Below are 20,208 nucleotides of genomic sequence, written 5' to 3'. Positions count from 1 at the left end.
GTAAGCAAGGGCTTCATCTTGATGATAAAACCAAGAACAGTGTTGGCCCTCCGTTCTTTCAACATTCAAACCTCATCAAGAAGAAAGAGGGTCAGCTAAGGTAGCATAGTGGATAGAGCACCAAGCCTGGAATCAGGAAGATCTGAGTTCAAATTTGACCTCAGACACTTACTAGCTTTGTGACCCTGGGCAAGTCATTTAACTCTGCTTGCCTCAATTTCCTCATTTGTAAAACGAGCTGGAGAAGGAAATGTCAAGAAAACCCCAAATGCAGTCACAAAGAGTTGGACGTGACCAAACAACAGTAACATGAAGAAAGAAAGGCTAGAGGAAATGGAGCGTGAGAGCTCTACTATAGCCAGACATCAAAATATCATCAGAAAATGTTTATTTGACTGATGGATGACTGACCTCCATATGTCTACACTAAGATGAATAATATTGTGCTGGAACCATATAAAACACAGGACTGTAATGATTCTGCTGCTCAGCAGCAACAGAGATATGAAGTTGTTTTTTCTTTCTGTCTAAAGAAACAAAGTAATATTTAAAGTACGGGATTCTTAATCCTTTTCTGAGTTGTGGAACTGTTTGGTAGTAGTGAAACCTGTGGATTCTTTCTCAGAATATACAAAATAAAATATGTAAGATTATAAAAGAAACAAATTAAATTGAATGACAGTTATTTTTTTAAAAATTAAGTTTATGGATTCCAGGTTAGAAACCTCCTTTAAAAGGCATCGTTAAGAAAAAAAAACAAAAAACCTCTTAGAAAAGTAAAACAAATATCCAAACAACTATCCTCACAAAGTACATTCCCCAAAGAGTTAATAAAAAATCTAATAATAACTGCAATTGATAGTACATAACACTTGCTACTTTTGTAGCTTACTGATTATTAACAAAAAGGAAAAAGAATCATACTTCAACACCAAATCATTTGGTGTCCATCTTGTCCATTTTATCTTCCCTGAATCTTATTGACTTTTAGTCTCTTCTTTGTTCATGGTATGGGTTGTTCCTTTGGGTTCTCCTGCCTTGACTCTCCATCATTTCCTACAAGTTTTTCTGTGTTTATCTGAATTCTTCACGTTGATCATATAACCTATGGTACTACTCATAGCCTGCAGTTGTATAGTGCCTACTATAGGCCAGACACTGTGCTGAACACTTTATAAACTTTATCATATTTGATCCTCACAATAACCCTGGGAGGTAGGAGCTATGCTTATCCCTATTTTAAAAATGAGGAGACTGAGGCAAACTGGTTAAGTGACTTGCCCAGAGTCACATTGCTAGAAAGTATCTGAGGCTGAATTTGAACTCAGGTCGTCCTGGCTCTAGACTCTATCTACTAAGCCACCTAGCAGCCTCCCATCAGCACACGCATTCCATTCCATTCATAGATCACAGTTCAGCCTTTCCCCAGTGTTGTGACACATACTTTGAGTTTTGGTTTTTGTCATTGCTAACAGCGCTTCTATAAATATTTTTGTACATAGTAGTTATTTTTTTCACAGTTATTCGCTTGGGAAGAGGGGTGTACTCAGTAGTTCAGAAGCTATAAACAGATTAATAACTTTTCTAATACAATTTCTAATTGCTTTCTTGCACAGTTGGACCAGTCCCTAGCTTTACCAACAATAAGTTATTATGCCTGTCTTTCAACAGCCCTGTCAACGTTGAATTTCCTTTTTTTTTTTTTATAGTCTCTTGGAAGCATTGCTTTTTAAAAACAGCTTCATCTGTTTATTAAGGGTTGCCCTTACCCACAGCCTCATGTAGCTGTGAGATTTTTTTAAAAAGATGAATTTTTGCTGACAATATACTTGAATGCATTCCATTTACCTTGAAGGTGGGAACTGTTTCAAACACAGAAATGCATTAATGCAGAGCTTATAAAACCAAAAAGAAAATTCACAAAAGAGTCACAATAAAATTGAATCACTATTTTTATAACTCATTATTAGTTATCATTAAGTCCCTTCAAACTTAATCCTCACACACTAGGATATCAAGTATTAAATTGAAATTTTCTTTGCATTTGGATTGTCTCCCAATTTAAAAATATAGCCTGGTCACACTGTAATTGGATGGATATCTTCCCTTGGACATTAACACAAACTTCTTTCCACCTCATGAGGGTGCTGAGAAACTCAAATGAGATACTGTTTCTAAGAGTGCTTAGCACAAGGCTTGGCACATAGTTGGCCCTATATAAACTTACTCTTTTTCCTTGGAAAGACCTTTGGGATCATCTGCTCCTTCATTTTTACTGAATGAGTTTAACTGAATGAATTTTAACTAATTTTAACTTAACTCCCACATTTTCACTCATTAGACTGAGTCAATAACTTGCTGAGGTCATATCCAGCCAGAAAGAATGATAGTAATGGAATTCCACAGAGTAGTAAACAACTGTATGTTTGACTGTGTACATGTCACTTGATGAGCCAAACTGGCAACCACAATGGCTTTGAGAATCAAGTTTTTGTTCAGATGGGAATTTCTGCTTCTTACCTTTCCCTTCCCCCTTTGTTGGAAAGGTTTTCTAGCTGTTTTTTGTATCGAGGCATTTCTAAGTATTGGAAAGGTCTTATCATCCAGATATTTTAAATGTGTTAAAAGTTGCTGAAATGGTACTTTTGGAAGAAAAGCAGGAATATTCAGAAACAGCCGACATTTTAAATGATTATGAAAGGTCAGGCAACCTAATCTTGGTGGTAGTAGGATAATCCTACTCAAACTAGCTTTTGTTTAAATGCAGGTGTGATAATATGGGGATTAATACATTATCAGCTGTATCTACTGCCCCAAATGCAAACATCCAAATGCTATAATCAGAATTCCTTCTTTTTTTAAATTCTAAAGTACATAAGGACTCTGGTGCCTTTGGAATGTGACTGTTCCAGCACTGCATAGTTCTAGTAGCTAAGGGTAAAGCTGATTACTTTATCCATGTAGATTTAAAGGGCTAGTACATTTCCTTGCCTATATAATACAGGGATGGAAGAAGGAAGGGTAGATGGTCTAGATCAGGGGTGGGAACCTGTGGCCTTCTAGGTCCTTGGGTGTCACCTTTTGACCAAGTCCAAGTTTTAGAGAACAAATCCTTTTATTAAGGGAATTTGTCCTGTGAAGTTTGGATTCAAAGGGCTACACCCGAGGACCCAGAGGGCCACATGTGTCCTCAAGGCTGCATGTTCCCCATCCTTTGTCTAGATATTTTTTTTCCTATTGAAACTCATTACTTTACTGAAAATGAAGGTGGCTGTGCTCTGAGAGGAAATTTAAAATGCTTATCAAAAATCTTCTGAAAGACAAATCTTAAGTCTAGTTTTTATTTAAATAAATGAGAAAGGGTAAAGGAAGAAGTATGAATAATTGTAAAGCTAAAAAGTGAGCAGTAAGTCACATTTTACACATTAAGTTGCCTAGTATTTCATTGTAAAACTCATTACCTTACCCTTTATACTGCCAAGTCTTGTGGGTTTTAGATAATGCTTTAGTAAAATTTAAAACCAGCAGTGATAACTCAAGTTTTAAAATGGTTTTTGCTGAGCTAGGTAATTATTCATCTTCCCAAAACTCTTATTTTTATGTATTTATACATTCTGTATTTATATTTCTTATATTTGGCATTATCAGTAGAGGAGATATTTGAGTTTTGAGCTCATTATGTCATACTGGATCATAGATATATAGAACTGGAAGGAGGGTGTCTTAGACAATAGAATCCAGGCTCTTCATTTTAAAGATGAGGTAATAGGCCCAGCTCTCACAGGTGGGTAGTAAGTAGCAAGGCCAGAATTTGAACTAGTGCCTGCATCATTCCAAATTCAATGCTTTTTTTTCCCTTCTAGGTCAGTGTGTCTCAATTGAGAGCAGCTATTAATTTTCACTGAAAATTACTTAAGTGGAGGGCTTATTTCATATGACTCAGTTTGGGCCTTTTATTCATACCAGAATATATTTTTCAATGACTAACTTTCAAGTTTAGGTGTTTGAGGTACTGTCTTCGTGGGGAGGGTAGTTGAAAGGGGTTGGTCATTTTGTTTCTTACACTATTATATTATTTGCTCTCCCCAGAGCAAAGAAAAAAACAGTTAAACTCAAACTATTCAGGGCAGAAACTTCACGGCCTCATCTGACAGTATGAAACAAGCTGTACGTGTTGTATACCACGACTCTGGGGAGAGTAGGAAAGTTTGCTTCATTATTTTTCCTCTGGAGCTTTAATTATTTTCATTTGCTTCATAGCAGTCATTGTGTATCTTGTTTTAAGGTTTTGCTTTCTTTGAGTTAGATCGGTTGGGTTCAATTCAGTAAGCTTTTTTTCCCTTTTATTAATTAATTTTTAGTTTTCAACATTCAATCCCATAGGATTTTGAATTCTAAATTTTCTATCCCTCCTTCCCCTCACTAAGCTTTTCTTTAGATACCTACTGTGTGTCAGTTATTATACTAGGCACTGAGGATGTGCAAATTCAAATAATAAAAGAATTCCTGCAGAACTGTTTAAGTTCAGACACGTCTTCCCATGTTACTTGGAATGCTTCCCATTTTGTTGTTTCCTGGGACATGGTATTTCATTGTGTGTTCATCCACTTTCCATGGGAAGGCCCACCAACTGAAGTTTTTATTTTTTGCCATTTTTGAGAGCATTTATTTTTTACCTCCTTGCTGTATCTGTTCAGAAACTGCTAGGTTATAAGATGGGACCATTTTAATAACTTTTCTCCAGATTACTTTTTTGAAGAGATTTTCTCTACATCAAGCTTTTTTATGAAACAAGGTTACTTTGTTTTTGACTTTATGAATGTTTTATTAGTGGTTTTTCTGTAGGTTAAATTTGTTCTTAATATTTTATAGGTATAAAAGATATATAGTTTGCAAAATGTTGACAGTAGTCAGAGGTTACTGACCCAGGATCACAATTTTCCACCAATAGGATTGAGCTCAGAGTTCTTGTTTTGTTTTAATTTTTTGAACAAAAGCAACAATGAATTACCATTTATTCATCCACAGTTTCCTGGTCCCTTTGACAAGCAAGAGTCTGTCAGATGGCAGCTAACTCAGGTTGGTGGGCATATCTATATTAGGAAAATAGGGTGAAGATTACTGGCCTCTTCACCATGCCCTGCAAACAACTATATTAGCAAAACAATGTTTAAAAAAATCTATGGGTCCTCAATATTTTTCACTGGACTACTCTCATTTGGTGGTACAAGCCTCCCCATTTTGAACCCTTAACCCCGCAACTGTAATAATACATGTTAGATCAAAGATACCAAGTACAGTGAAAAAGGGTCATTTTAGCCAAGCAAAACAAGCACAGCCAGCAATGTATATGTTGTGTATTGTTGTGGATATATACATGATAATGTACATGGAAAGAACTATGAGGCGGGCAAAAGAATCTCAAGGGGGAGAGAACATTAGCAAATGGGGGGAGGCTGGGATTAGGAAAGATTTCATATAGAAACTGGCGACCCACCTGAGCTATACTTTAAGAAAACTGGGGTTCTAAGCTTTGAAAACAAAGTAAAAGCCCATTTCAGAAATGAAGGACAACCCAGCATGCAAGGTCATGGGAGGAAGGAAATATTTACTATGTGCCAAGCATTGTGCTAAATGCTGGGAAGGTGTGTGTGGGTGTGTGGGTGTGTGTAAGAGAGAGAGATATTTCTCTTTTTATTTACATGTATCTATATAGCTACATATATGTAGATCTGTATCTATATTGATATGTAAGCAAAAAGAAAGTCCTTGCCCTTAAGGAACTTACACCCTAGTGGGGAAAGATAACATATAAAAAGGGATAGAAAAAAAAGAGAGTGGGCAGGGTTGAAGGTAGCCAGGTATGAAGCATAATTTTAAGGTTGAAACTCCTGGAACAGGGCTGGGAGGGTCATGAAGGCTGGCATGGATGCCTCCACAAAAAAAGGAATGGAAGCAAGAGATGGCATGAAGGATTGGGGAGGGGAAAGGGGACATCAGCTTGTAGGCCAGTTTGGCTGGAACCAAGAGTGGATGTAGGGGAATAATATGAAATAAGACTGGAAAGGCATCTATATAGATCTGTTTAGTGTTTTTGATATGACATCCATCAACCTACATATTTTAGAAAATCAGAATTGAATTAATATTTGAGTGATTGTGTTCACTATTGCTAGTTCCATTTTGGGTTTTGAAATGACCAAAAAAAAAAGAATGGGGTCTTACTAATTAGATTTAGGTATTCATCCTTATTTGGATGTCTGTAGCTTAGGTAACCCAGGATGAGCAGACCCCACTAAACTATTACAAGCAAATAAAAATGGAACATTAAAATGATCTGCTCAGTGTTGATTTCAGTTTTCACAGATTGCTTTTGGTAATTTTACAGCTACTGGTATTTCAATCTCAAATTAAATCCTTAATAACTCTCATGTGATGCAAACCAATGATTTACTTGTTTATGCTACCAGTGGAGATAAAGGCTTGGCCAATCTTGACATTAAATTCTTTTTTTTCTTTTTTTTTTTTTTTTTAACAATTTGCTTTATAAACACCAGTTTGGGGGTTTGTTAGCATTTTGACTTTGGTGAAAGTGTACTAGGATTATTTCCTTTTCCCCCTAAAAAACTTGTGAGACACAAGATTTTCTGTGCAATCAGATATGTGTACACCAGCACTTTTTAAATCTTTGTCCAACACAGGAGCAGTTTAGCAGTTTATCCCTTGCCCCATGTTCAGATGGCCAAGTGAGGATTGGCCCTCTTTATCATTCTGAGCCTTTCTGACTCCTGTAAATCTGGCTAATATTTGTTAACCTGCTCTCTGGGTCCATAATTAAGAGAAGCAGGAGAGGAGAGTAGAGAGAAAGGGGAAAATTCTGTTAGGTGTAGCCTGTAATCTGTCCCTCTTGGCTTATATTATTATGTACAATCTCGAGTCTACTTTTGTTATTGTAATGTTTGACTTTGGGGCTGGTTTTCCCATCTCTTATGTGTACCCTTAGAAGTGTAATCAAGAGGGAGAGACTTGCTTTCTTAAGGCTTCTAGACAGACATTTTGCAGCTGTTTTATTAAGTCATCAAGGGCAGCTAGGTGGTACAGTGGATAGAGCACCAGTGCAGGAGTCAGGAGGACCTGAGTTCAAATCTCACCTCAGACACTTGACACTCATTAGCTGTGTGACCTTGGGCAAGTCACTTAACCCCAATTGCCTCATCGTGGGTCATCTCCAGTCATCCTGATGAATATCTGGTCATTGGATTCAGATGGCTCTGGAAGAGAAGTGAGGCTGGTGACCTGCACAGCTCTCCCTCACTCAAAACATAGTCAAGTGCAAGTCACGTCATCATTTCTCTGATGGCATGGTCTTCTTCAGTAACAAAGGATGAATACACATTAAGTCATCATCAGTTTACAGTGAAAGAAACCTAGAATCCTGACTTGAATCCATTGGAATGTTAAGAAATTTGTCTAGTTTTGCTTGCTAACACACTTTGGTGTGCTATTTGAATTGTGGACCTCAGATATGAAAAGAAATAGTAGAGGAAGTCTGGTTTACCTCATACTTTCTAATTATGCTTAACAACAGCAACAAAGAGGTATAAGTTATATAACAAAGAGTTATAACTTTAAACCCCCATTATTCCTTAATGTATTGAAAAAATGACCTTTAAAAGCTCAGAACTGTGAAACTTATGGGCAGGCATATTTGCCTTTTTATTTCTGGCTTTTAGTATACAGCACCTTGAACAGGGTAGGTTCTTAACAAAGCGTTAAATTCAATTGAGAACCACCCTTTGATCCCCAGGCTGTCATCAAGGATCAGTGGATCCAGCTGAGCTAAATAACTGTCCCTAACATGTAGGACATCCTCCTCCTCTGAGAACTCTTATGTATGTCTTATATGTACCAAGTCATTCCCAGGGTGTCTCCCACATTCAGATATGAGTTCCTTGAAGGCTGGGGCTCTCCTTTTTCACCGACAGGGTGCCAGTTGCATATAAGTGCTTAATAATATTTGTTGATTGACTGACTCAGAAACTATAAATAAAATGATGGGTGTCTGTTGTATTACTGCCTTTTAGCTTGGAAAAAATTGGTGACTTCATAAATGGAAACCGAAAATTGAGCCTCCCTTTAGTTCTGAGGGCCCCGAACCCATAGAAACTGCACACTTGCTCCCCCTCCCCTCCTTGGCAACCTTTGTTCAGAGTACACAGGATTAAAATGACCCAATCAACTGCCCAAACTGAGTAGTGGGATCTGCTTCAAGTCAGAGAAACTGAGCCTCCAGACTTGTCTAGACAAGTCATTTTTCTAAGTTAATTTGCTCCCTGGGTGGTTCCAGCATAAGAAACAATGCTTTATTAACCTCTGCTTTCAGATTTTTTAATCAGTTTTTGGGAAAGCAGCTTTGGTGTAGCTATGAATGTGTTTTCCTAAAGTGAAGGGTTGGCAACTTGGACTCGAAGCTTTGTGCATGTGCCAGCTTGGTGTGGTCATCATTAAGTGTCTCAACTTGATTTCTGTATAAGTTTTGTCATTCATATTGAAAATGAATGTTTGGGAAGGGCTCAGCACTGCCGTGGTAGTGCCAAACTCCTCCATTAAATCTTTGTTGAAGCCTGGGGTGGGCTGAAAATGAAGTCCTTGGCTAATGTACTTTTCTCTGGTTTGTTTTTCAGATCAATGTCCGTGTTACTACCATGGATGCAGAGCTGGAGTTTGCCATCCAACCCAACACTACTGGGAAGCAGCTCTTTGACCAGGTGAGTTACCTGGATGCTTTTAGATTAATCCAAAAGGGAGAACTTGGATTCCATTAGATGAACGTTTCCCTTTCCTGCTAAGCTTAATTACATTCATGGATAGGAAGTATTGTCTATTTAAAGATTCCTATGTCCTTCCGTTATATATATTATATATGTACACACACATACACATATATATACACATATAAATACACATATATAGATGCACACATTATAGACATATACATATATGTATATTATACATATGTATACACACACATATAAATTTTTCCCTCTTCCACAAAGAAAGCTAGCATTATGGTCAACTCTATATGGTAACCTGTATGAACACCAGATTTAAGAGGCAGGTTAGAGCCTGGTGTGCTTATTGACAACAAGAGTCAGTGTGCCCAAAGGAAATGCCAGCTCATTCCTGGACTTTCTATGGTGGAACAGGGTCCTATTAACTGAGTTTGAAAATGCATGCTACCTTCGCATACCAACCTGCCCTCCTCAACCTTGTTCACCCAGGCAGGGGTTCTGAGCCTGAATTTTGTCATGGACCCCTTTGGCAGTTTGTGAAACTCTCCTCAAAATAAGGTTTTTAAAACATAAAATACACAAGATTACAAAGAAAATCGATTATATTAAAATGAAGTTATCAAAATAGTTTTTTTGATTGTGATATAGTTCATGGATCCCCTGAACTCTGGACCTAAGCATTCAAAATAAATGACAACAGACCTGAAACTTCCAAGAAGTAAAGCATCTCTTTAACACATTTGATTCCTTTGATTCCCAAGCTCCTTCTCTAACCTCTTCCAGTCTTGCATGCACATCTGTTGTTTAACCAAACAAACATTTATTAAAGTACCTACCATGGCAAGAGTACTCTGCTGGAAAATGAAGAAAATTGTATGACAAATCATTCCCTCATGGAGCTTAGGGCACAGTTGAAGGGATGGGAGGGGGAAAGACCCAGACATTGATTGGTATAACAAACAGCCATACTCAGGTGCTATTGAGAAGGTACAAAACAAAATGTTTTGTGATGTCTAAAAGGAGAAAGTTTTTACTGATAGAATAATCAAGGAATGCCTCCTGGAGGAGATACATTTGAATTGGGCTTTAAAAAATGCATAGGAAAATTTTAAAAAAATGGTTTTTTTTTAATAAGAGTGATTAGGAGTTCAACAGGTAAAGATGATGAGACTAGACATTCCAAGCATGAGGAATAGTATAGAGAGCCATAAGGGAAAGAAAAGGGCACATGAGGCAGGCAGAAAATAATTTAGTGTGGCTAGAATGTGATATTCATAAAGGGAAAGAGGTCTTAGATAAGGTTGGAAAGGAAAGATGATTCATTAGATGGTAGAGGGTCTTGAATGCCAAACACATCTGAACTTTACTCAGTAGAAAGTCATTGAACATGGTCGGTACCTTGTGACTTATGTATAAGGAAAATTAGTCTGTCAGTGGTGTGAAGGATAGTTTAGAGGGGTAAGAGTGTAGGTAGATAAGAAAGACCTATTAAGAGACTACTATAATAGTTTAGTTGGATAAATTATGATCTTGACCTCATTCCTTCTTCCTTACTTAAAAAAAATGGTAGAAAGTCCAACAGGTAAACCTTTTAAAATCCCTTCACTATTTACCTATGTCTTAGCTAATAAGCTTCCTTTGGGAGATAGTGACTTTTCTGGCATTGGTGGTCTTTAAACAGTCTTTGAAAGAGCACTCATCAAAGCAACTGGAGATGAGATGAATGATTTGGGTAAAAATTGAACTGAATGACCCCTGGGGTCCCTTCTAGCCCTATGATTCTGTGACAGAGTCTCATTGAGACATTGGTTTAAAGCTGGAAAGAGGCTTAGAGATAGATCATTGAGTCTACCCCCTTCATTTTGTACAATATAACTATCTATAGGAAATTAGGAAATTCATAAGAAATTGTGACTCCAGAAGTCCATATGTTACTGAGCATGAAGTAACAGCTGGAATTCAGACCGAGGTTGTCTGACTCCAAATTTAGTTTTCCTTCTCCTAGACCATGTTGCTTTCAGCTCTTCCTAGTAATTTATATATTGGTGCTTGATTTAAAAAATAATAATAATGTGATGAGTATTCTTACGGTGGTTAGGATTGAATGCTTGAGGATACTCTGATTGCCTCTGAAGGCCGTGTGGTCTACTGAGAAGAGCACAGAATTTGGAGTAGAGACTTAGCTTTTGGTCCTAGTTATCTCACCCAAGCTCAGGCAGGTCTTTGTATCTCTTCTTCTGTAAAGAAGAAAAATAATATATTTCATTGCTTCACAGGGACATTGTGAAAACCAAATGAGATCATCCATACAAAGTACGTTAGTATTGCCAAGCTGTATTCAGATGTGAGCTTAGCAGTAGTCAAATATAGCATGGTGGATAGATAGAATGATAATACTATAACTAGCATTTATATAGCACCTACTGTGTATAAGGTGGAGAAGGAAATGGCAAACCACTTCAGTATCTTTGCCAAGAATCCCCCAAACAGGGTCATGGAAGTGACTGAACAACAACAAAAACTGTGTGCCAGGTTCTCTGCTAAGTAAGCTCCTTACAAATATGATCTCATTTGATCTTTGCAGCAACCATGGGAGGTAAATGCTATTATGATCCTCATTTTACAGTTGAGGAAACTAAGGTAAATAGAAGTTAAGGGACTGGTTCAAGGAAGGTCACACAGCTAGCAAGTGTCTGATGCTAAGAACTCAAGTCTTTCTGTCACCAGGCCCAGAGCTCTACCCACTATTCCTCCTAGCTGCCTGAAAGAACACTGGACCTAATTGTCTATGAGAACAGTGGGCTTCAGGGCAGTCCTGAGTTTGAACCTGTGTGACCCTGGGCTTGTCATGTCATCTCTCCTGGTCTCAGTTTATTCACTTGTAAAATGGGATAATAATAGCACTTACATAGGTCAGGTAGTTGTTGCCAGGAACAAATGAGAAGATGAAGCATTTTGGAAACTTAAAGGCCTAGATAAATGTTAACCCTCTGCAGGGCAGTCTTACGCATGACTGACGGTCACAAGCTAGAGAGAACTGAGTCCACAGAAGCAGAATTCCCCTTCCATAGCCTCAGCTGCAAGAGGAGAGACCACGGTGGACACGGCCACTCTGGGATTCCTTTGCATTCCCTATTCAGCCTCCAAGAATGGCCGTGGTGCTCCCTGGCCCCATTTCTGTGTCCATGGATGGCCCTGCATGTCCTTTCTGTTCTCATTTGGGACAGTTTCTAATTTCAAGATGGTTATGCTTGAGTAACCATGAATAGAAGAAATGGAGATTTAGAGAGTAATTTAAAGGGCTAGTTCTTGCCTTGTGCACTTCAAAATTAGTATGTTAGCTAAATATTCTCCTTCTCTCTCCCTTCTTCCCTGATAACCACCAATCCGATCTGATCTTACTGTTTTGATTTCTAAATTTTTTTTCCTGTTCTACAAGTGACTGTAAATTGTTCTCTTGCTTCTCATTTGGTGCTATTGTTTACTAAAAAGTAAAAATACTTTCTGCCTCCATACTAAAATTAGGTCCATTAACTAGTATAGGATACTTCAGTGGTTTCATTTTTCTTGACCTAACTTTTTTTTTCATTTCTTTCCAAAGTGGCCTCTGACAAAAAAGACTATGTAGAATACCTTTCAGCTCCACTAGGCAGACATGACTGAACAGTGTTCATTCTTGCTACAAGTTTTGCCAACACGTTTTAAATGACCTTTTCAGATGGGTTTAGGGAGGGTGGGGGGAGAGAGCCAACTAGGTCTGGCTCTAATTGCATGGTCCGTACTCCCTTCTTTTTTGTCATTATATTTGTCTTGTTTCTGTTAAAAAACAAAAATAAAAACAACCTTGCTGCTTGTCTCCCCCTTTTTTTTTTAACCATATTACCCCAGCATCACCCTTGGATTACAGTCTCATCTGCTGTTTTTTGCCTTTAGCAGGTGATGGCTACTGCCTCTTTCATTAAAGTATCCAGGTGCGCAGTCCTTCTGGATGTCACTGTGCTCAGTTATCAAGTATGTGCAGAGACTGGGTTTCCTCCCTGGCCATCTGCACACACTCACCCCTTCTCCCTTGGCAGTGTGGTACATGTCCTCATTTTCGTAGACAAATCAAATATAAAATCTCCTGTTTGGTTTTCAAAGTCCTTCATAACCTGGTCTTCCTATTCCTTTCCCAATCATCAACTCCACAAGCCAGTGACATTGCCTTGCTATTCTCATACACAGTATACTAGTACACAGCTCTGGGCATTCATGCCTGGAAATCTGTCTTTCAGAGTCTCAACTGAAGTCACACTTTCTGCATGAAGCCTTTCCCAGTCCTCCTTAATCTTAATGCCCTTCTTCTGAGATTATCTCCAGTTTCTCCCATCTTTATGTCGTTGGTACATCCTGTATGCATCCCAGTAGATTGTGAGCTCCTTAAAATCAGGGACAGTTTTTTTGTCTTTTCTTTGTATCCCAGCACTTAACACAGTGCCTGGCACATAGCGGGTTACTTAAAAATTCTTGGTGAGCTGTATATTTATGTTGTTTTCTTCTTAAAAATACAAAGGGGAGGGACAGTCTACGCTTTGTCCAGGAAGTAGAGAAAACACTACGCTCAGATTTAGAGTTGGTTTCCTCTGTCCCTAACACTAAGTAGTTATTTCCTCTCCCTCTGTGGGCCTCAGTTTTCTCATTTGTAAAATGAGGGGTTTAGGGCTATGTGACCTTTAAGTTTTTTTAAGTTCCCAGCTACAGCATTCCATGATTCTTTATCACCATCCAGTTCCTTTCCATCTTCTTTGCCCAAACAGTGGAAATATCATCCCAGAGTCTGTTTTAAGCTCGTGGAAGAGAGGGAGAGGAAAAGAGAATCTCATTTTACAAGAGCAGTAGAGAATATTAATTCCACCCATAAGTAGCAAACCCCAGAAGGTTAGTTCAGAATCCAATAATGGCATGGGACCAGATACAGCAAACAAAAAAAAAGGACTCTTGCCATGTTGTGTGTTTCTGAAATTTGTGTTCAGAGTAGAGAGGGATCAGGTGTGGAGAAATGATGAAACCAATATTAATGTTCTTTTCCACTCCACCTTCTTTCCAATGTCCATCTGACTTTAAACCAAGGATAGAATTGTGGAGATTTTTTAAAAGTAGAAAAAATAAATATTGAGAGACTGGGGACAGTGTATTATAAAGGACAAAGCATCTAGAATTAGAGTCCTAAGACTTAGGTTTGAATCCTAACTGTGCCTCAGTCATCTTACCTGTAAAATAAAAGGGGGTGGGTTTGGACAAAATGACTTTTAAGGTCTAAATCCATATGTTGCAAAATTTTTTTAGCACTTTTCCTGAAAAGTGATGAAGTATAATTTTCTTTTCATAAGGCATCTTGCAAGCCATCATTCACATCTCTCCATGTCTGTGGCTGGATTTAGACAGAACAGAGAGAGATTTTCCTTTCCTATTCCATGCCTATAGAAATCTTATTCTAGTGGTTCATTTACTTTCCTCACTGGACTGCTGAAGCTTTTTATTATGATAATGGTTTCTGAAACCTCTTTCAGACTTCAGGAACTGCATACTGGCCTAATTGGTCACCTAATTGGTCTTTTGGTATTAATAGTGCTGAATTTGGGGTCTGCAGACAATTCTCTTAACCTTTAAATAGGTTTTATAGCTTTTATATAATTCTTTAAGGTTTGTAAAGCCCTTTACAGATGCTGTCTTATCTAATCCTTACAATAACTCTATGAGGTGAGTACTGTTATTATCCCTATTTTACATATAAGGAAACTGAGGCTGACAGGTTACGTGGCACAGCTAATGAGTGATTGAGGCAGGATTTTAATTCAGGACTTGCTTATTCCAAGCCCAGCCATTTATACCACTTCGTTATGGGTGGCAGCTTTCATTTTTTCACCTGTATAATGGGGCTTCTAATGCCCAACATAGCCCGACCCTTGATAAAGTTGTTTATTATTGTTACTGTCTTCTTCCTCTTTGTAGTAACAGTATCACTCTATGCCAGGCTCTATATATGCTTTACGTTTCTACTTAAAGTCATGTTCCAAAATCCAGCCGTCTCTTAAAATATTGCTGCCAAAGCCTGTTGCAGACTCTCAGTCTCCCTTTTTACAAGCGTACTCTGCATATACAGTCTTAGTTACAAAAAAAAAATCTGTGTATTCCCAGGGTGCATACAGGTACAGCACTCCCATCTTTTAATGAATTCTTTAGGAACTGAATACTTAAAGAGTCCCTGTTCTGTGCCTAGGTTGAACGCTGCGCAGCATCTTATTGCATTGGGTGACTCCCCTAAAAGAAACCTCATTGTGGTATAGAGGAGGCCTCCTTCTTGATATGTACCACCAAGCTGGAAAGGCTGAATTCTAGCTATGTTTTCTGAGGACCAGCTGCAACCCTCTTAAATATCTTAGATATCATCTACTGAGTAACGGAAAGGCTGTAGTCTTTGGCAGAAGGAGCTGGCAAGGTTACTGGTTCTTCATTCCTTCTTAAGGTAGCTCTTTCCTTTCTTCTCCTATTTGCTAAAATATTATGAGGAGACCAGGAAGGAGGTCAGAAATCTCCTTACTAGTTTTTTATTTTTTATTATTGCTAGTAATAATAATAATAGCTAGCATTTATATTTATATAGCCCTTTTTAAGGTTTGCAAAGTTCTTTACAAATATTATCTCATGCGATCCTGCCAACAACCTTGGGAAGCAAGTGTTACTATTCCCATTTTATAGAAGAGGAAGTTAAAGTAGACAGAGCTTTAGTGACTTGCCCAGGGTCATGCAACTGATAAGAGTCTGAGGCTAGATTTGAACTCAGGACCAATTCCAGGGGTAGGGAACCTGTGGCCTCGAGGCCACATGGTGCCCTCCAGATCCTCAAGTTCAGCCCTTTGACTGAATCCAAACAAATCTGGTCTTAGTTGCCTTATATCGTGCTCATGATCTCCCTACAGGGTCATGTTTTGTATGGGAGTCAAGCTGATCATTTTAAAATGCAGGAAGTGTGATGTTTAGGGAAAGGACAGGCAGGAGCCATGGGAAAAGATGGATAGATCTTGAAGTAGAATATTCCTCAAATCAGAGGTTAGGTAAATGAATGTGTTAAGTGAAATTTATAGTATTCCGTACCCCGGGATACCAGATGGGTAACAAGTATGCCCTTGTTCAGTTGGCTTTGAGCAGGCTGCTTTGGGAAGGCTTTCCCCTCCAGGTCTCCAGTATTATGCTTTAATGTGTAGCTTGTCAACCTTGGACTCATCCCCAAAAGGAGTCATTTTAGTTATCTGAGGCAAATTTCCAGAAACAAATAGAAGCTGTACTGTAGAAAAAGGCTTCTATGGAACGGATGCCAGTTTCTTTAGCTACTTGAAGCCCCCAGAGAGAGAATGTTATCCAAATTTTCTTAACTCTTTCTTGGATATTTTCTTTCTTTCAGTTTCTGCAAATCTTGATGCTTTGGGATTTTAATTGATTTGAGGGAGAAGGTAGAATTTGTTTGACATTTGTCAAAAATAGTAGGCAAGGTAATTAAAAGTGGGATTTTGCTCTGATTTTTTTTTTTTTTTTAGAATATTGAGTCAAGTGAACTCTTGTTTTCTAGGAGTGGGAGGGACTGGGTATTAGAGAGGAAGAACATTATAACAAGACTCTGAAATAACAGAATGGGAGCTACTGTTTAGTAACGTTTAGAATGACTTTTTTATTCAGAGCTTACAGGGGTCTGGTGCATTGATCAGGCTTATGTATTTAGTATTTTTGAAATCACTTGTAAGTATTGACTAAGTTCAGGGTCCATTTTATGTAAACCCATTTGTTAATTCACAATTTCATTCTTCCATGAAGTAGTAATCTGAATTAGAAAAAATGTCTTAGGTGAGGCTAAGCAAACAAAACAGAGATAAAATTATACTGTGTGTGTGTGTGTGTGTGTGTGTGTGTGTGTGTGTGTGTGTGTAGGGAGGCTTGTCACATAACTATGTTACCCTGTAGTTAAAAAAAAATGGGGCAGCTAAGTGGTGCAGTGGATGAAGTACCAGGCCTAGAGTCAGGAAGATTCCTCTTCCTGAGTTCAAATATAGCCTCAGACAATTACTACTTCTATGACAGGTCACTTAACCCTGCTTGCCTCAGTTTCCTCATCTGTAAAATGAACTGGACAAGGAAATGGCAACCCACTCCAGTCCAAGTCTTGTAAAACAAATCCTTTTATTAAGGGGGTTTATTCTGTGAAATTTGGATTCAGTCAAAGGGCTGCACTTGAGGATGCAGAGGGCCACATGTGACCTCGAGGCTGCAGGTTCCCCAACCCTGATGTAGAGTCTTAAGAAGCTCACACAACCAACAACTGTCAGAGTTAAACTTAAACTCAGGTTTTCCTACCCCCAAGGTCACTCTTGTCTCTCAGACAGAATGACAGAATTAAAATCCCAAAAGATCTTGACATGTGAGCTGCAAACCTTCTAAGATGGAAAGCATTTAACAAGGATAAAATTTGTATACTTGTTCAAAACACCACGGGGGCAGGTACGAAGGTCTGGTGGCAGGGGAAGGTTGTCATAATTAGGAAGTATGGAGGGAAGTTGAACATAGTCATTGAAATCTGGATTTGTTTTCATTCTCCTTTTCACTTTAGTTTTCTATGAAATAAAAAAAATACAAGTCTAAATTCTGTGTCATAGATTCATAATTGCTTCTCCCCTCCCTGGTGTTGCAGCAGTAGGTTACTTTTTCTGTTTTATGTAAATTCCATGTAAACCTACAAATGTTCTTCATCTTTAAGAAAATGCTTTTGTTATTGAATGATCACTAGAATGGAGAGAAAAACCCTTCTCTCTGAGCCTTAATTTCCTCCTCTATAAAATGAGAATGGTGGACTAGGTAACCTCTAAGGGCCTGCCCAACTCTAGCTTTTTTATGAGCTCAGTCTACTTTGAACATTTGATTTCAGTTTAAAGTGCAAATGACATGGTCTGGAATTTCTATCATGGTTAGATAGGAACCTCTTTTTCTTTTACAGCCTAAAGGAAACCACAAAATGTGTGGGGGTCCCCCAGAAAAACTGAGCAGCTTTTGAGATTGTCAGCATGTATTCAAAGCCTGAACTGACTGACCACGGATCATGTTTCCCAAATGTCCGTAGTGGAGTATGCTGAATGGGTGTCCTGCAGTTACCCCTGACCCCCAACCATTCATACACCCAGTAGTAGCTGGCACCACACTCCCCATGAATCAGATTGCAAGAGACTTTCTTTCTTCAGAAGCACCATAAAGAATTTTTAAAATGACTCATCAGCTAATGAAGAACAGGCCCTTACTTTAAGTCAGGATTAAATCATTCCCCTCCTCCACACCCTGATATGAAGTTCCTGGCACTGGATGGTCATTATTTCACATCCTAGGGACCCAGAAGCCAAAAATCTGCCTGTTACCCCTTGGTGAATATAAAACTTAAGCTGCCTCTCTCCCAACCCTCAGCATCACCACCCTGGAAATGTGCCACCATCTGTTTCCTGCCTTTCAGACAATCGCTTCCCTTCCCTCTCCTTAGCTGTCAGATTCCTGGACCGACTCACTGACAAGCAGTCACAACCAGAATCATACAAGGGTTTCTTAGACCTCTGTAGCAAGTGAGCCAGTCAGACTGGTTGTTCCCTTGGGAATTGGGCTAACTCTAGGAAAGCTGTATCATATGATGACTCTCTGGTATTTCTGCCCATTTGGGAGAGGCATCCCTTTATAATTGGTTTCTACATTTATATTTCCAGGTGGTTAAGACCATTGGCCTTCGGGAAGTGTGGTACTTTGGCCTTCAATATGTGGATAATAAGGGATTTCCAACCTGGCTGAAGCTTGATAAAAAGGTAAATGAGAGTTAACTATTTACAGATTATTGAACTGGGTGTGTTGGCTTGCTGATTTGACATTGACTGTTGCTGAGGGAACCCTGAGCACCTTATCCTCCTTCTAGCCTTTCTCCTTTTCATCTGTCTAGAGGACTTAAAAAAATTGGACTTGGAGATTCCCAGAGAACCAGGAGTCCTGAGGACCAGGTCCCTTACGTATCTCACTAGGCAGTATGGTGTTTCATTGTACGAGTATTATTTGACCTTGGGTTTGTTGGTTTGTTTTAATTAGAATGTTTCAGAGAAACTAATTTTCTTCTGGAAAGATTAAAAAAGCAACGACTGGGTGGTTGTTTTTTTTTTTAAATATCTTATAAAAACATATTAACTTCGTACCTTTTTGCTCAAGTTGGCTTAATTATGTCAAGTGCTTAAGAAAAGCTGTTATTCTTTAGCAGGTCTGGAATAAAGTAAACTAAACATCACTATTATTTCCCCCTCCCCCCAACCCACTTCTTAAAGCGCAAATCCATTTTCTTCCAATAGCATATTTTCTCAAAATTTACAATAACCTATCATAATAGAATTTGGCTTGCAGCATGACTGAAGAGGAGACGTGAGGTTTAAAAACAGGTTCTAGAGCCCAGGCACAAGCTGTCCACCTTTGCCTAGCATGCTGTGTGCTCCCCATCACGCTAGAGTAGGGGGAGCTGCCAAAGCAGGGCCTGCCTTTGGATCTTGAGGCCCCTCTCTTGGCCTTAATTTCCTCATCTGTAAAATAAGAGTATTTGGAGGCTAGGGACTAAATAAGCCCTTTAAAACTACCTGTGACCTTATGATCCCAGTTTGGAAGTCAGGGTTGGCCAATAATCCAAGAAACACTGGTGAGTAATTGGCTTCTGCTGGGTCCTTGATGAATGTCTAGCAAAGCACAAAGACAAGCTGAACTTTTCCCTGAATTTCTTTTTGGCTTATTATACTCAAAAATCCTTTTAAAGAATCTTGTCCTGGAAACACTAATCTTAGGAGGCCCAACTGTATGTGTTTGTATATGTCATTGTTGCACAGATTATGTGTTCTGAAATCTAGAACTTTGCTATTTGAATTTTAAGTGAGTTTGGTTTCTCTCATCCAGGTTTCTGCCCAGGAAGTCAGAAAGGAGAACCCCCTCCAGTTCAAATTCCGGGCCAAATTCTACCCAGAGGATGTGCCCGAGGAGCTGATCCAGGACATTACCCAGAAGCTGTTTTTTCTCCAAGTGAAAGATGGAATCCTCAGTGATGAAATCTACTGCCCTCCTGAGACTGCGGTGCTTCTTGGGTCCTATGCTGTTCAAGCCAAGTTTGGCGATTATAATAAAGAGATGCACAAGGCTGGGTACCTCAGCTCTGAACGTTTGATTCCACAGAGGTAATCCCAGGCCACACTATCTATCTGTCCTTCCTCATCTTCATTCACTTGTGTCATTCTTTAGATCAGAAATAGTACTGGGAGTGGCAGAGCCAGGGTTGTGACTCCAGTGACTTCTAGATTTAGTACGTTTTTAAAATGAGTCACTCTGGACTTTT

General features: G+C 38.8%; 1 protein-coding gene across 2 annotated transcripts in view; it reads left to right on the top strand.

The window, feature by feature from the left end:
- Positions 1 to 20,208, top strand: part of EZR (ezrin) — a 72,244-nt gene that overhangs the window by 27,440 nt on the left and 24,596 nt on the right. For both annotated transcript variants that reach the window (XM_072643819.1, XM_072643820.1), the window contains exons 3-5: positions 8,685 to 8,768; positions 18,563 to 18,658; positions 19,776 to 20,050. In XM_072643819.1, coding sequence (XP_072499920.1) covers positions 8,685 to 8,768; positions 18,563 to 18,658; positions 19,776 to 20,050 — 455 coding nt within the window. The remainder of the gene's footprint in view (positions 1 to 8,684; positions 8,769 to 18,562; positions 18,659 to 19,775; positions 20,051 to 20,208) is intronic.

Source organism: Notamacropus eugenii, chromosome 2 (genome assembly GCF_028372415.1).
Source record: "Notamacropus eugenii isolate mMacEug1 chromosome 2, mMacEug1.pri_v2, whole genome shotgun sequence".
In the NCBI taxonomy this organism is placed as follows: domain Eukaryota; kingdom Metazoa; phylum Chordata; class Mammalia; order Diprotodontia; family Macropodidae; genus Notamacropus; species Notamacropus eugenii.
Note: the sequence above shows the minus strand (reverse complement) of the source record. Positions and strands in the feature narration are given on the sequence as shown.